The following is a 14,999-nucleotide window of genomic DNA, read 5'->3' on the forward strand; positions in this document are numbered from 1 at the left end:
CGCAAATTCAATAAAGCAAAAACCCTAAAAAGATTATGTAAAGGCTTAGATTGATTCGGATATGATGAACTAACCTTAATTTTTTTTGTGGCTTTTTCGTGGACTGTAGGTATGAAGAACAGACTCGATCTAATCTACGAAAAACTGTAAAATCTCACCGAGCAACCTGGAAATCTGGTACCACTTGATAGAGGCAAAGGTGTCCCGATGTTTCAATGAGATGGTGGCTATCGTTTCTGGGGGAGTCGACCTTGATGATCCGACTATGAACGTGCGAGACATCGCGCCTTAGCAATCGCTAAACCAACTTCCGAGGGGTTATTGATCACGCCGGAGCACGATCAACCTGACCACGAGGGTCTGTTTCCTGCAAGCAAACGAAGAACAAGCAAGAAACTGACATGGCAATCTGGATATTGCGAATATAAGATGAAAGCTTTATTGATCAAGGTGGGGTTCTGTGACGTCTTGGTCTGGTCGATGGACACAAACGAAGTACGAGAAGTTGCAGCTATGGCGAACTTTTAATCTAAACAAAACCCAAAGTCTAAACGACGCCCTAAGGGCTGTATATATGGAGGAAGAGGGGGGAATTTCATGGCCCTTAAGGATGGAGTCCGAAACCAACCCTAACTCTTGTTTCCCCACACATACAGACTCTAAAAATAGCCTATACTTAAGTATTTCGAAATTACATGGGCCTGGCCCATTAATAAGGTGACGCAGCACCTAGAATAGCCTATGGACGAATATTATGAAGTGACATCTTGTATATTTCGTCCAAAGCTTTATGCACTCTTTATGACGGCTTCAAAGTCCTGAAATCATCACTTGTAACTCCGTTCTTGATTCCCTTGCGCATGCCATCAACTCCATGTGTGTTCTTGTTCCAATGTTCATCCTTCTCGAAGTTAGACCCTTCATTTGTAAGCAAAACAAATGTATCCAATTTAGGCAGCATCATATTCTCATGAACATTAGAATCATTACCAAGAAACGAAAGTACCTGATAATTTAATTGGCGTGCGCGAGCTCTAGTAATTGGTCCAGTATATGTAATAGTAGGGGCTGTGGGTGTAACAATGATATTGATGTCCTCATCACCCACATGACCCAATTGTAATTCCGGCAAACATTTTAGCTGATCAATAAAGCCTAGCGAGCTTTTCTAAAAAAAGCAACGCGGTATGCACAGACGAGGAGGGCGCTCCTATTATATATTGCATGACCGAGATATACCGTATTGATCTATGATCGACTCAAGCTAGCGTCTCGTAGGCCCGACCCAATTAGCTTCCTGCACGTTGGTTCATTTTACTTTTTCACTCAATTTTTTAGTTCTTATGGTCATATTTTTGAAAAAAAATCTAAACATTTATATCCCAAATCTTAATTTTACTTATTTTTTTAAAATATGAATTTGGAAAATATTTACGCATTGTAAAAACATTTTTACCACAATTTTAAAAAAGTGTTGAACATTAAAAACAGATTTTGTGACAGTTGATAAATTGTTCAAGCCTTTCAAAAAAAGATGTGACAATGCAAAAATATATTTATCCAATATAAATAAAATATTCATGTAATTTAAAAATAAGGTTTCATACTACTCAAAAACATGTATGTTAGATTAAAAAAATGTCCACACGTTCCAAAACTATGTGCTGACATTTTTAAAAATGCTTATGCAAATATAAAAATGTTTTCATAGTTTAAAAGTAGCTTGTTACCTTTAAAAAAATAAGCATGTATTTGAAATAGTATTACCAAGTATTAATTTTCTTAAACATTAATTACATGTAAAGATGTATACTAAAAATGTACAGTGTGTATAAAAAATAATAGACATCAAAATATCATTTTGTTAAAAATGTTAATCATATATTTAAAAAAATCAACATGTACGAAATAATGTTCCTGGTTTACACGGATAATGTATAATGTGAGCGAAAAAAGTAGACATGGGTTGGAAAACATAAATAAAATAAAAGGTTAAAAAGAAAAGAAGAAAATGGTAGAAAACCGGTAAAGAAACACAAAAAACCAAAACCAAAAAGAAAAACATTGAAAACCAACATTGAAACCCAAAAGGAAAAGAAAAAAACTGAGAAAACCAAAGAAAAACCTATAAAGAAACATAGAAGGCTAAAACAACCGCAAGAAAAACCAATGAAACCAACACAGAAAACAAACCAAAGAATGAGAGAAAAAACGCGCTCCTGCGAGAATCCATATTGGGCCGGCTCCCTCGACTAGAACAATCTTTGGGCGAGAGGAAGCTAGCAAGTGGTATATAGCCCTGGCGGGGACCAGGAGGACTCCTCGGATAGGAGGTCTCGAGAAGACTAACAAATACTCCCTCCGTAAGACGTTTTTTGACTTTAGTGTAGTGTCAGAAAACGTCTTACATTATGAAACAGAGAGAGTAGAACAAAAGATCAAAGACAAATAGGTTTTGCATGGCCTACTCGGTCGTCGTGAGGCCCGGTATCAGTCTGCCTCACATGGAAAGCTTAACATGAATTTCTTAACATTAAATTAAATCCAAGAACAAACGTATGCACTCCAACTTCTTCATTTCTTCAGGTTTCTGCAGTTTCCTTTTCTTTTACTTTCTCCTTTTTATTTATAAGTCATTTTTTTGTTTTGGTTTTTCGTTTTTATTTCCAATTTTCAGTTGTTTTTCTTTTTATTTAATTTCCTTTTCCATGTGTGGTTTCTAAACCCCATCAGATCTTCGTTGTGTTCCCATGAGCATTACTTGACTAATACTAATCAGATCCCACGAAACTTAGAGCTACAGACATACGGCTTGGATGGTCGACGGGCGTCCAAGATTTGCATCGCCTGTCCGATTGCTGAACAGATTGTGTTCCAGAGCCGACTGCAGATCAGTCTCGGTCTGATGTACGTGCAACTCCAGCATAATATAGTGGTGACCAGCGATATATAGCACCAGCACAAGCTCGAACCCGTCATAGTCTTATAGATCGCTTTGCCTCACCTCGCGTGGATCGGTCCATGGCGTCGCAGAAGCGCTTCTCGCTGCCGGTGGCGCTCGTGTTCCTCCTCGTGCTGCTGTTCGTCGCCGGCGCAGGCTTCAAGCTTCATCACAAGGATTGCAACCCGTGGGTGTCACGCGCGAGCGAACTATCCGAGGATTCCAGGTCCATGCCCCGCAAACTGTTGCGCGTAGCCGTCCACCGAGAATCCGAGGAGCCGTCGCCGGGCGGCTCGGCTCTGCCGAGGGGCATCGTGCAAGCCACGTCCGACCTCGAGATGGTGCCCATGGTCGGCGACCCCGAGCAGCAGCAGGGCGGCGGCAGGCCGTCCAAGAGCCTCCTCGCGATCCCGGTGGGCATCAAGAACAAGGCGGCCGTCGACAAGCTCGTCTCCAAGTTCCCCGCCGACCGGTTCACCGTGATGCTGTTCCACTACGACGGGGCCGGCGAGGAGCGGTGGGGCGACCTCGAGTGGTCGCGCCGCGCGGTGCACGTCTCGGCGCCCGGCCAGACCAAGTGGTGGTTCGCCAAGAGGTTCCTGCACCCGGACGTGGTCGCGGCGTACGACTACGTCTTCCTCTGGGACGAGGACGTCGAGGTGGACGCCTTCGACCCGCTCGTGTACCTCGACGCCGTCAGGAGAGAAGGGCTCGAGATATCGCAGCCGGCGCTGGACCGCCGGTCGGAGATCCACCACGGCATCACGACGCGCGCGCTGCCGAGGCCCGGAGCCGAAGGAGGCGGCGGCGTGCACAGGCGGTTCTACAAGCCGGCGGCCGGCTGGGGAGGTGGAGGGTGCGACGGCAGCAGCACGGGGCCGCCGTGCGCCGGGTGGGTGGAGATCATGGTCCCGGTGTTCTCCCGCGCGGCGTGGCGCTGCAGCTGGGGCATGGTGCAGAACGACCTGGTGCACGCGTGGGGCCTCGACTACAAGCTCGGCTACTGCGCGCAGGGCGACCGGACGCTCAAGGTCGGCGTCGTCGACAGCGAGTACGTCCTCCACAGGGGCGTCCCCACCCTCGGCGGCGCCGAGGGCAAGGCCGCCGCGTTCCGGGCCGCCGTGAGGCGGCGATCGTTCACCGAGATGCAGATATTCAACAGGAGATGGAAGGAGGCCGCGGCGGACGACGCATCCTGGACAGACCCTTACCCGTAGCCGGCGACCACTACTTTTTTTTTGCTGGGAATCAGTAGCTAGCTTTGAAGTGTACATACTAACATACATGATACATATACTGTCTAGTGCTACATCATTGTTAGAACAAAGCTCTTTGTATTCTCTTAGTTCTTTCTTCTTATTAACAGAAAGTTGCGACAATGACTAAAGGGGTGTGTACTGAAATGCAGTCAAATACATCGAAATAAAAGCAACTATCATCAAGAAACAATGCACTAGAAACCTAGACTGAGCTTCTTCAATCGACTATCCTATGCTTGCGAGCAACACTGGGCAAATCAAAATGTTCTGTAAACAACAATCAACTACTACCCTTCAGTTTTCTGAAATTTGCATTCCCGGCCACAGTTCTTCTACTATGAGCTCTACCAAGTCGTTAGGACGAAAATGCAGCCATCTTGCATCAGCAGAGAGCGTCAGGCGAGGTCACAGCCGCGACCTAATATGACAACTGGTTCCTTGCGTTCTCTTGGTATTAGCAACTGTTTTCCGCAGCTCGAACGACAGTGGTCATTTTATAACTTCCCAGATTAAGATGGCTTCAAACGAGTCTGCCGTTTTGCCTGAAACGCAAAAAGAAATCGCCAAATCGGATGAAGTTGTGAGGTGAGACGGCCAAAAGAAATATCTACATAGGGATTACGATCAATGCACCTTTCCTCTTTTTGATTTTTCAGTTTTCCAGCAGGGGAAGAGGCCATGACAACCTGGTGCTCCGGACTCAGAGGCCCTGCAAATTACATGTAGGTCAATCACACAAAATGCTAACAATATGCATAAAGGAGCATCTACTAGATGTAAGCTAAGTTGCGGATGATGCAGGAGAATACTACCAAAATTAATTTAACAAAACAGTGCCCTTTTTTTTGCGGGGTAACAAAACAGTACTTTGTCCAAACTGGGGGTAGAATAGAACGCTTCAGTGTAGGGCTGTAAACGAGCTACATCCCAGCTCGGCCCGAGGTTAATTTACACTTTGAGCTTAGAGGTGAGCTTGGGCTAGGCTCGTCAAGCAAATTACATTTAGTAGATGCTCGTGAGGCTGAATGCTACAATGCATGAGCAATAAAGATGGACTCGTGAATGCTTATGCTACCGCGCAGATAGAAAAGGCTGAATGAGTTGCATGGTCGTTTAGGCCTGAACTTCCACAGCGCATGAAAAAACTTCATATGTGCTTCCACATGTTTTATTAGGTAGGGAGAACAGGTGGGCTAGAACTGCTGAGCAGGCGAAGATCCTATGATATTTTGAAGGAAAGTGACGGTGCACTGCAGAGTACACCATCTACCGAGCCTTACTGAACTATTTAAGTTCGAGCTTGGCAAGCGCGCGAGCCTGCAGCTAGGCTTGAGTTCAACTCGTTTAGGTCTCAAGACAAGCCTATAACGAGTCAAGCTCGAATATCTTTTACAGCCTTCAGTGTCAATTTCTTGAGTTGCATCAGCTGTTGTGACCAACAAAAGAAAAAAGGACTTCATTTGCAAACTAAACTTTATAAAGTCGTATTGTCTTGTACAAGGGTTGATTGCAGTTGTTTCTTCTTTCTAGTAAGAATCTTACTGTTCTAAAGACAAGACAAATGCTAGATTCATGCAGAGAACACATAAATAAGTTAGTTTATTACTTACACACTCTCGTTGTCGCAATTTGCCAATTCATTATTACTGTGCAAGAGGCTTGGTGAAATCACAAATCCATTCTCCATTCCTACATTCTGACCCTTCTGGGAACCATGACTCTCACTGATCTTTAAAGCTTTCAATCCATTACTCAAATCCTTGTCAATATTCCTTGAGGGCACAACAGTGGCCAGTGAGGACTTCTTGTGGTACTGACCACCACCAGTTTGTGGCACAACTTGGTATTTCTCAGGTCTCACCCCAGGTGTGTGCTTTTCAACAGCTTGGAGCCATGCACTCTCTAACCTTTGCTCCTCAACAGTTACTGCTTTTGATCGTTCAGCGGGGACTCCTTGCCCTCTAGCCCTATGCATTCCTGCATTTCCTTCAGTGATGTCTGACTGCACCCCTCCACCGGCAGCTGAAGTATTGCTGTATTTCTCCAGTTTTTTTTCGATCTCTTCAGAATACCCTAAGCTTCTTGGGGCATTAAGAATTCCCTTTAGTCGGTCACTGTTTGTTGAGCAACTCAAGACATCAGGCTCAGCTCTTTCTTCCAGGTCCACCTCAAGCTTGAGTCGTCCAGCAAGAAATTCAGACATTAAACCGACTCTGACTTCCACGTTGCATCTCAGTGCTGTCTCCATCGAATTTCTGATGCTACTCACAAATCTTTGGGCACGAGACATTATTTTGCTGTCCTCAAATGATATGAAAGCAACTAAATAGCCTGAAATGGAAGTTCATCAAATAGGGTATGTGAACAGCTTTATTTTACATTAGTCAAACACTACGAATAATAGAATAAAGAAAAAGAAATCTCCCTTTTTCGTCCATCAACTTTCATGGAAGTTCATTATTGAACCTAAATTTCTAAATCCTTTGAAATGCTCAAATTACAGGTTTAGTCCAAATTTAGTATTAAAAATGTGCTGAATCTGATAAGTTACAGGACCACTGCAGTAGGCCTGATTTGGACCAACCCTAAAAAGAGCATCGATGATGAAGGACCAAAAATGCATAATGATGCAAACACAAGAAAGAAAACACACCTTCAAATTCTTTGATGGATGTTAGTTTCCCATGATCAGAGAGTAGCTGCTGCAACGTCTTTGAGTGACAATTGTCTATGCATTTTCGCCAAATTTGGACAAGGTCTGAGCTTCCATTAATTATAGGCTTTTGCTCAGTAGAATTACTTGCTTGAGCAGAATCCAATAGAACTCTATCAACAGATCTACATTCTCCATAAATTAAGTTGTCACTGGGCCTCATCCGGGAAGATAATGAAGCAAGATCATGAGGACTGGAGTGCCCACTGGCTGTTCTGTGGTCCAATGTTTTCCTTGAACCGCGAATAGTAAATAGAGGATGAGACACACTCCTGCTTGCAGAGGATTCTCTTACTGCTTCTAACATGGTCTCACTGGCTGCTTTAGCACTTTGTTTACTGCTGCTTCTTGAATGGGTTATTTCTGAATCATGCCCAGAACCAAGCTGGAGCAGAGCTGCAGTGAACCATGTTGAACGCTCACTGGAAAGTCTTATCTGCTTTTCAGCGTCAGAAAGAATCTTCAATGCTTGTTGTAATCTTTCTAACTCGGCATCAGTTACTACAGGAGGAAAAAGTGTGCTTAAAACATTAGATAAGCAACAAAATAAATAATGATAGGAGGTAGTGCACTATATCATATACATTTCTTTATTTTTTTAACATAAGTCTTGTAGGCAAGTGGTTGATATAAATTTGTATATGTTTTTCAGCACCAAGGTATTTTGCACATGGGTAGTGTAACACTTTGATTGGTAGTTGTATGATAGCAGAAACTAATAATAATGGCATGCACAACTGAAATACTCAACTTTCCTGAAAAAAAAATACATGACCAATTTATTTCTGTAGTGGTACGTCATGGGGGAAAACCACATCAATTTTACATTTCTCAAGTTATTCAGAAGAAATACAGCTCACTGAGTGAGACACTTATTAGTCTATTGTTTTCGAACCTAGTCTTGTCATATACTTAATGTTGAAATAACATTTGATAAGGGACTACACATTTTAAAGTCATTACTGGTGAAAGTCAGGCGCAGGAAAAAAATGGATTTAGATTATAAATAAAAGAACATGATACCCGTCAAATATGATTCAGGTAGATCAATATATGTTTTCCTTCATAACTAAAACTTCAAAACATCACTAGATCAGTTTAGCATGACTACTGATGCATGCAGTATAACACAAAAGTATCACTGTATCAGTAGACTTTGTTTGAGAATGTCATTAACTATTATCCATAATAGTTAAAGTGAAATTTCACCCTGCAAAAAAAAGACCATTGCACTTGCAAAGATAAACAAAATTATTAACTAGCACCTGTAAGGCATAAGATCATCAATATGATGCAATGTCTTTCAGAACAAGGAAAAAGGCCCCCTTTTAGTCTAAAAATAATAATAGATAAAGACCATACTCAAATCCCCCCTCCCCCCAGCTCTCTCTTTAAAACCAGAGAAATCACGCATTCAACTATCAAACTGGACAGATTCAAGGGACGAAAACTGACATTTTCCCAAAATAAAGGACGTCAAACTCCAAAAGGAGCAGTGCACACTCCCAGAATAAAAGATAAGAGAGGAGAGTGGTTTGATCTACTCAATATGACACTGAATGATTCTTGCTGCATAACAAATGAAGCATAAATGATAATAATTCAATAAATATGGCTTGAAAGAATTGCACCCATCAGTTGAAATACTTACTATTTCGACCACCAATTCCTTCACCGCACGTAGGGTCAGCTAATCTATAGGTCCCGGCAATGATGTCCATTATGAGCCCAGCTAATTGAGACATTAATGCCATCGGATCAACCCCAGAATCCATCAGTTCTCTTGACCTTTTGACTGTTTCAGCAGTGTCTGATGACATAGCTATCTCTAGAAGATCAAGCAAATTCTCCTCTGAAACAACCCCAACCTGTAAAATATAATTTCAACCTTTGTGTGATTAATTTGAATAGGGAAACTATTTTCATATTTAAAATTGCAAACAAGCAAAGAACAGAAATCATATTCATGTTGGGTTTGTTTAACAGATCAAGAAATTCAGTTAATTTTGATATCAGCTAGCTGCTAGGTGATTTTGTTGCTGAGGTTATCATTCTGGATTTCGATAGGCTACAGAGAATCTGCCATTATTATATGCTAAATCACAGAAGTCGCGCAGCCTCTGAAGGTAATCCTGATCATTATTATATGCTAATTTCTTTGCAATTTTGTTTGGACAAGCAAGGGTTGGAATATTGTTTGATAAAGTGAGCTCCATGAAAAGCATCATACATGGTCCAGTAAAAAAATAGTGTGCTGTTTGGAAAAAAATAACTTCATTAATTGTCTGATTGAAAGATTTGCCGGTGTTTGTGCCATACAAAACATTACATCTTCATGGATCGCTGCTAGAAGAACTCTTCAGGGAGACAAAAGAAAGAAACACAATAGACTTTGCATCTTGGTTGTCTGAGCTATTTGGTGGGAGAGAAATAATCGTGTCTTTGAAAGCATTTTCTCTCCTATTCTCTATGTCATTAGTCAGACTAAAGCCAACGTAGCTACTGGATCAGGCCTGCTTCTGCTAGGAGCCCAGGACTGTTTAATTTTGTTCAGGAGTGGACGCTCTTCTCTAGGTCCTAGTGGATATTGTGTTTTTTGATGGTCGATCGGTCGTTGTTATATTATATTTGGACCTTTTCTGTTGTTCTTCTAGTATATGATCACATGCAGTTCGCTTGCATAGTTCGAAAAAGGTGTATCAGGAGTGGTCGTTCTTTTTTAGGTCCTAGAGGATATTGTGTTTTTTGATGGTCGATCGGTCGTTGTTATATTATATTTGGACCTTTTCTTTTCTTCTTCTAATATATGATCACACGCAGTTCGCTCGCATGGTTCCAAAAAACTGTTTATGCCAGACAAAACATAAACCTAACACTCACAAAACTGTAGGGAAGAGTATAACCTTGAGCAAAGAAAACATAGTCAAACAAGACACTTGTGCAGGACATATATGTGATGACATGTTGTATTGTAATTATCCAAGTGCATTCATGATCTGTCAGTGGAACTTAAACACAATAACTTATATGCATACATAAAAGTCTCCATTTAGAGTTTTAGACATGTACAAGTCTCAAAGAAAACCACAACAAAACAGTACTAATAACAAAGAACGGGTGACACTAAAAAGAAAATAGCGGATGACCTAAAAATAACTCACCAGATCATTTACAAGTGACGGTGTGATCTTCTTCCCTAGCAAACTCAGCTGATCTAACATTGTCTCTGCATCTCTTAGCGATCCATCTGAATTTAGTGCTATCAAATCTAAAGCTGCCAATTCGATATCAAGAGTTTCCTTCACAGCAATTTTCCTCAACCGGCAGACTATGTCAATGTCTTTGATCTTTGAAAACATGTATTTCTGACAACGTGATATGACAGCACGAGGAAGGTTTTCAGGGTCTATGGTGATGAATATAAATACAACGTGAGGTAATGGTTCATCAAGAAATTTCATGAATGCTGACCAGACTTTAGAAGATACCATATGGCATTCATCAACAACAAACACCTTGTATCGTGAAGAAGTTGCTGATGCTGGTATGTTTTCAATCAAGTGCCTAATTCTGTTTATACCTTTTCTATTGCTAGCATCAACTTCAATTAGATTAATTCCATTTCCGGAGAAAAAGTCATTACACTCCATACAAACCCCACAGGGCTTATTCTCTCCATTAGCAGTGCAACTTAAAGCTGCTGAAAAGATTCTCGCAGCAGAAGTCTTTCCTGTTCCACGAGGCCCATGAAACAGGTATGCTGGGGCTATTCTCTCCCTTATGATGGCATTACTAAGTGATTGTACTACAAAGTTTTGACCAACGATTTCATGATATGATCTTGGACGGTACTTCTGGCTCAAGCTTCTCTGGTCTGAAACTGCATGATCAGCTCCACTCAAAGGCACAGCAATCCCATCCTGGCTTTTACAGCTTGACCACCTTCTGCCATCCAACCGGCTCAAAGCTTCTAAATCTAGTTCTCCAAATATGGTTGAAACTCCCTCGCTTGCTGATTCAAATGACGAGTAAGAAAAATGGCAACTATCACCCAAGAGTGGCTCGCCTTGGGAAGATTTTTTAAGATATCCACATTTGTTGGAGCCAGATGATCTCTTCCTTCTGTGCATTGTCTGACTTCCACACAACAGGCTGCTTCCTTTTCGTCTAAGTGTATCAGATAGTGAAGGAGAACAGCTTCTTTGTTTACTCCCCTTTGACCAATATGGAATACCACACCTTTGACTTCTCAGCGGTGCTTGTTGGTTCAGCCCATCGTCATCAAGTGAAGCAGCAGTTGTTGCATCCCATGAGCCAACAGTGCTGGGATTCCTGCCTCTGTACCTGTAATAAGAGCTAGTGGAGACCGGAGTGCAAGAAAAGGAAGATCCTTCTCTTCTTGCCATTTTCAACAGCTTAGAGGGATTTGATGAGCTGAGACATCCAGAAGCAGCAAACAACGGTGATGTTGATCGAGAAAAGTAGCCGCCCTTCTGAAGCAGCTCATGATTCTCTGAGTTATAAGTCTCAGTATCCTCAGACTGCTCACCAGAGTTAACATGGAGATCTAGCAGCTTTGAAACTGTTGAATTTCGCATTGCTCCCTTCTTTGAGAATGAACTCCTCCTCACCCTCCTAATAGTTCTTTTAACAGGAGTGCCTGAGTTCGAGCCTTGGACACTGTATATGCTAACAGGAACCTCCAGACATGTGTCACTCCTAGAGTCCATAACATTAGAAATGCATGGGCTTTCCAGGCTCCTGTCATCCTGATCAAAATTAATCCCACTTTCACTGGATTTGTTAGAGTGATGCCTCCAATTGTAAAGATAAACATTTTTCCTTTTCTTTTCACTTTTCAGAGGCCCGACGGATGGCTCAGTGTACTTTTGTGTCAAGTTACCAACAATCTCATTGTGATTTATAATGCTAGAACTTGTCATGCATGACCTAGAACTCAATGGGCCCCTCCAGGATGAGCATGTTTCAGGATCACGCAGGAACCGTGCCTTTCGCAAGGCAGTAAGTTCTTTCTTCAAGTGAAGCTCACTAGGACCAACACACCCTTCAGCCATGGCTGTCATAATTGAAGAACCAGAGACGTAGTGGCAGACTAAAAAGAAGCACCAACCTGCAGTAATCAAGAACCATAGTATCAAAGTCTGGATATCTGAATAGCATGATCTAAGAAAAAATAAACAATTAATAGCATTAACACTAGATTTATACCTTGCAGATAATATGCACAAACAGACCCATGAATTGGTAAAGAGAGGTAAATTGCAATTCAATGTCAAGGAGTAAAATATTGAAACTTGTGGAGTAACGTACAGATAAAACTAGGCAGATGATTGAATGTTAATATGTGAATGGCAATTCCTATTTCCAGAAAAGGGAAACTTTGACATGGTATGTCATTAAATCTACTAATCTAGAGATGTATACAGCTAGTGATGTTAATATGGTGTATAAAATATTAATACAGACAGTGGCGGAGCTAGCTAGGAAAAGCTGGCCGGGCCTGTGCGGGCTAGCACAGAGAAAAACGCATACAAATTGCTTTAGATGGCCTAGTTTGCCCTCATGTTTCACTGTTTTTCCTTTCTGTTGGGCGGGCCATAGCACAGTTTTGCCCCTGTGTAGCTCCGCCACTGAATACAGATAAAAAAGGCAGGTTTACTGTTTCTGTGAATTCTTATTCGAGAATCTATAGCACAGAAAAGGTGATACAGAGCAAACCAACACTACAGTCAGACTGAGAAATTTACAGGTAGAACCAAATTTTCTTCGTAATGTGAGGTACCAATTAGCCAGCATGTCAAATAGCATGATAGATAGAAGGTTATCAATTAATCCTTCTGGTTTGCTCGATACAAATAGGTTCTAAAGACCCAACATCACCAAGATCGCTTTTCAGAATGAGTCAGCCAGCCACGCATCAACAATTCCCTGAGTACTTTTATTGCCTCTTAAGTCGTAACTGCAATTCCTAAAGAAAACCGGCAGATAATTTATCTGTTTCTTGACTGATGGAACCTTTAAACACAGAACCTTGGACAAATGACAATGGATCCAAAACTCAACAGTTCAGATACAATTATTAGAAGTAAGAATTTGCAAAAATGTAATCTCAGCAAGAAGCTGTGCTTAGAGAAAGAATGATCTATAATAAGTACATAAACTACCCCAACCAAATGATGGGTGTTTTTAGGAGACACAGCAGGACAATTGGATAAATTAAGCCCCATTCAAATTATTTTCCCGTCTATTAGCTGGAGTCTGGAGAGTAAACCAGATATTGAAGCATTGATTGCCATTTTCTAACTTCCTTTACTACAATGTTCATAGATATTCCGCATTAAAAACAACAAAAGAGAAGAATAGAATGTCTTTATTTTCTGTTCTACTCCCTCCAACCATAATTATTGTTGTGGTTTTAGTTCAAATTTGAACAGAGGGAATATGTTTTAGTAATTCTGTTTGTCTATTCTCTTTCTGAAATTTTATATCCATTAGTCTGTCTGAATGGAGCATTGAGATCATGTATTCCTTATAATAAGATAAGATGAAATGAAATGTGCATACACCAATGTAAAACATGCACTACTTAAATTGTCCCTTCCAAGCAATTATGTAAACGCAACACGTGTGAGGAAGATAACTGAATAGGAAAGGCGCTAATCGACAAAAAAAGGGTATAAGTAACATCAGTATCAGAGAGCACAAGCTTGAATCACCCACTTGCGCGCAAAAAAACTAAATGAAGTAAGCATGCAACCCAAAGGTTAGACACCAGTCGTTCCCTCAAATAACAAAAATGGTGCTCACTGCTCAGCCTAAGCAGGCTCAGGCAAGTTTCAGGTGATAGCCAAGACAGACAAGTTCAGACAAAAGACAGTAAGGAAATGTCTCACCGTCCGGGTTTCCCTCTCAAGGGAAGTCGACTGCCGGCATTCTCTGGAGCAGGCCACGGCTGGCAGGCAGATCAGCGACGCTCCGGTGAGGGTCCAGCTGAGATCAACAGGGGGAGGTGGCTGAGTCGAGGAAATTTGATGAAATTACTGGACAAGGGAGCGAATCAGGAGCACGCGTTACCCTAGCATGATCCAGGCAAGGTAACGAAGGCCACATTTCATTAATCTAAGCGCAAATCTCAGGAAAAAAAATCAAGAACGTGCTAGAACAGCACCAGCATTTCTCCTCCCTAGCCCCCCGCTAATAATGGCCCTAGATTGCGTCAAATAAACCACTCACCGAGGCAAAGCAGAAGCGGCAGCAGCAGCGGCGCCAATCCGGATCGAACGCGCCCCAAATCTGAGCCTAGGAAACGGGCACCCACGGACGAGAAAAGAAAACCGGAAGGCGTCAGGTCGGCCCTACAATGGGTATGCACGAGCAGATCGACAAGTTTCAAAAAAGGCGGCGCCTTTAGGGCTGGAACCTACCGGAGTCCGGCAGGCGGGCGCGGGTCTCGAGCAATGCGGCGGATTTCCGGGGAGATTTGAAAGATCTCCGTCGCCACCGCCGCTGTGTGGAGGCCGGGTCGGGCAGCGGCAGTCTTCTCTCCTTCCTCGCTCGTGTCCTGCGAGAATGGTTTAGTTTAATCTCTGCGCTTCTTCTTTTCAGGGAGTATTTTAATCCGGGTTTGAGCTGGACACACATGAGACCCCATGGGAGGGAAAGGGGGTTGGGACAAGGTGGTGGTGGGGCGGGGGGTGGGAAGATTTGCCCTAGAAAACGCACGCTTTGGTCCAAGAAGACCGGCTTCATTTCAGGCCCGCCGGAGCCCCTCTATCCTCCACCACGTATGATTATGTTTATCTTTTGTCCACGGCGTGCTTCATCAATTATCATGCCATGATATGGTCTTCACTCGACAGAAATCACGGAATAGTACTCGGTGGTTGGCGTCTGATCGCATAGCCAGTGTCTGGTGTTGACTCATAGGTAGTAGCAGTGTGTGCGCTCGCGGGTGGATCTGGATAGATGGGCAATTTGGGGACGATGGATTTTAATAAGCACAAAAAGAAAAGGACTATGTTTTTCAACAAAATATTTTTGCCAATGTGAAACTCAAACTACATAA

At 42.4% G+C, this 14,999-nt stretch overlaps 2 protein-coding genes across 4 annotated transcripts; one reads left to right on the forward strand and one right to left on the reverse strand.

Moving 5' to 3' along the window:
* Nucleotides 1–2,828: 2,828 nt before the first annotated feature.
* LOC125550733 (uncharacterized) lies at nucleotides 2,829–4,158 on the forward strand. Its single transcript, XM_048713807.2, has one exon. The coding sequence runs from the start codon at nucleotides 3,022–3,024 to the stop codon at nucleotides 4,156–4,158; it is 1,137 nt and encodes a 378-aa protein (XP_048569764.2). The 5' UTR covers nucleotides 2,829–3,021.
* Nucleotides 4,159–4,255: 97 nt separating this feature from the next.
* On the reverse strand, nucleotides 4,256–14,619 carry LOC125550732 (protein STICHEL). Of its 3 annotated transcripts, none has more exons than XM_048713803.1 (9): nucleotides 14,359–14,619; nucleotides 14,168–14,233; nucleotides 13,828–13,924; nucleotides 10,075–12,044; nucleotides 8,565–8,781; nucleotides 6,854–7,414; nucleotides 5,811–6,531; nucleotides 4,834–4,909; nucleotides 4,256–4,742 (listed from the first exon to the last, which is right to left on the reverse strand). In XM_048713803.1, the coding sequence occupies exons 4-9, from the start codon at nucleotides 11,995–11,997 to the stop codon at nucleotides 4,710–4,712; spliced, it is 3,531 nt and encodes a 1,176-aa protein (XP_048569760.1). In that variant the 5' UTR covers nucleotides 11,998–12,044; nucleotides 13,828–13,924; nucleotides 14,168–14,233; nucleotides 14,359–14,619; the 3' UTR covers nucleotides 4,256–4,709. The 3 variants fall into 3 exon arrangements, with proteins under 3 accessions (XP_048569760.1, XP_087373945.1, XP_048569761.1); XM_087517819.1 differs by having other exon boundaries at nucleotides 13,828–13,974; XM_048713804.1 differs by having other exon boundaries at nucleotides 13,828–14,009.
* Between the last annotated feature and the right edge of the window lie 380 nt (nucleotides 14,620–14,999).

The sequence above is a fragment of the Triticum urartu genome, chromosome 4A (assembly GCF_056163025.1).
Source record: "Triticum urartu cultivar PI428250 chromosome 4A, HENAU_Tu73, whole genome shotgun sequence".
NCBI lineage: Eukaryota > Viridiplantae > Streptophyta > Magnoliopsida > Poales > Poaceae > Triticum > Triticum urartu.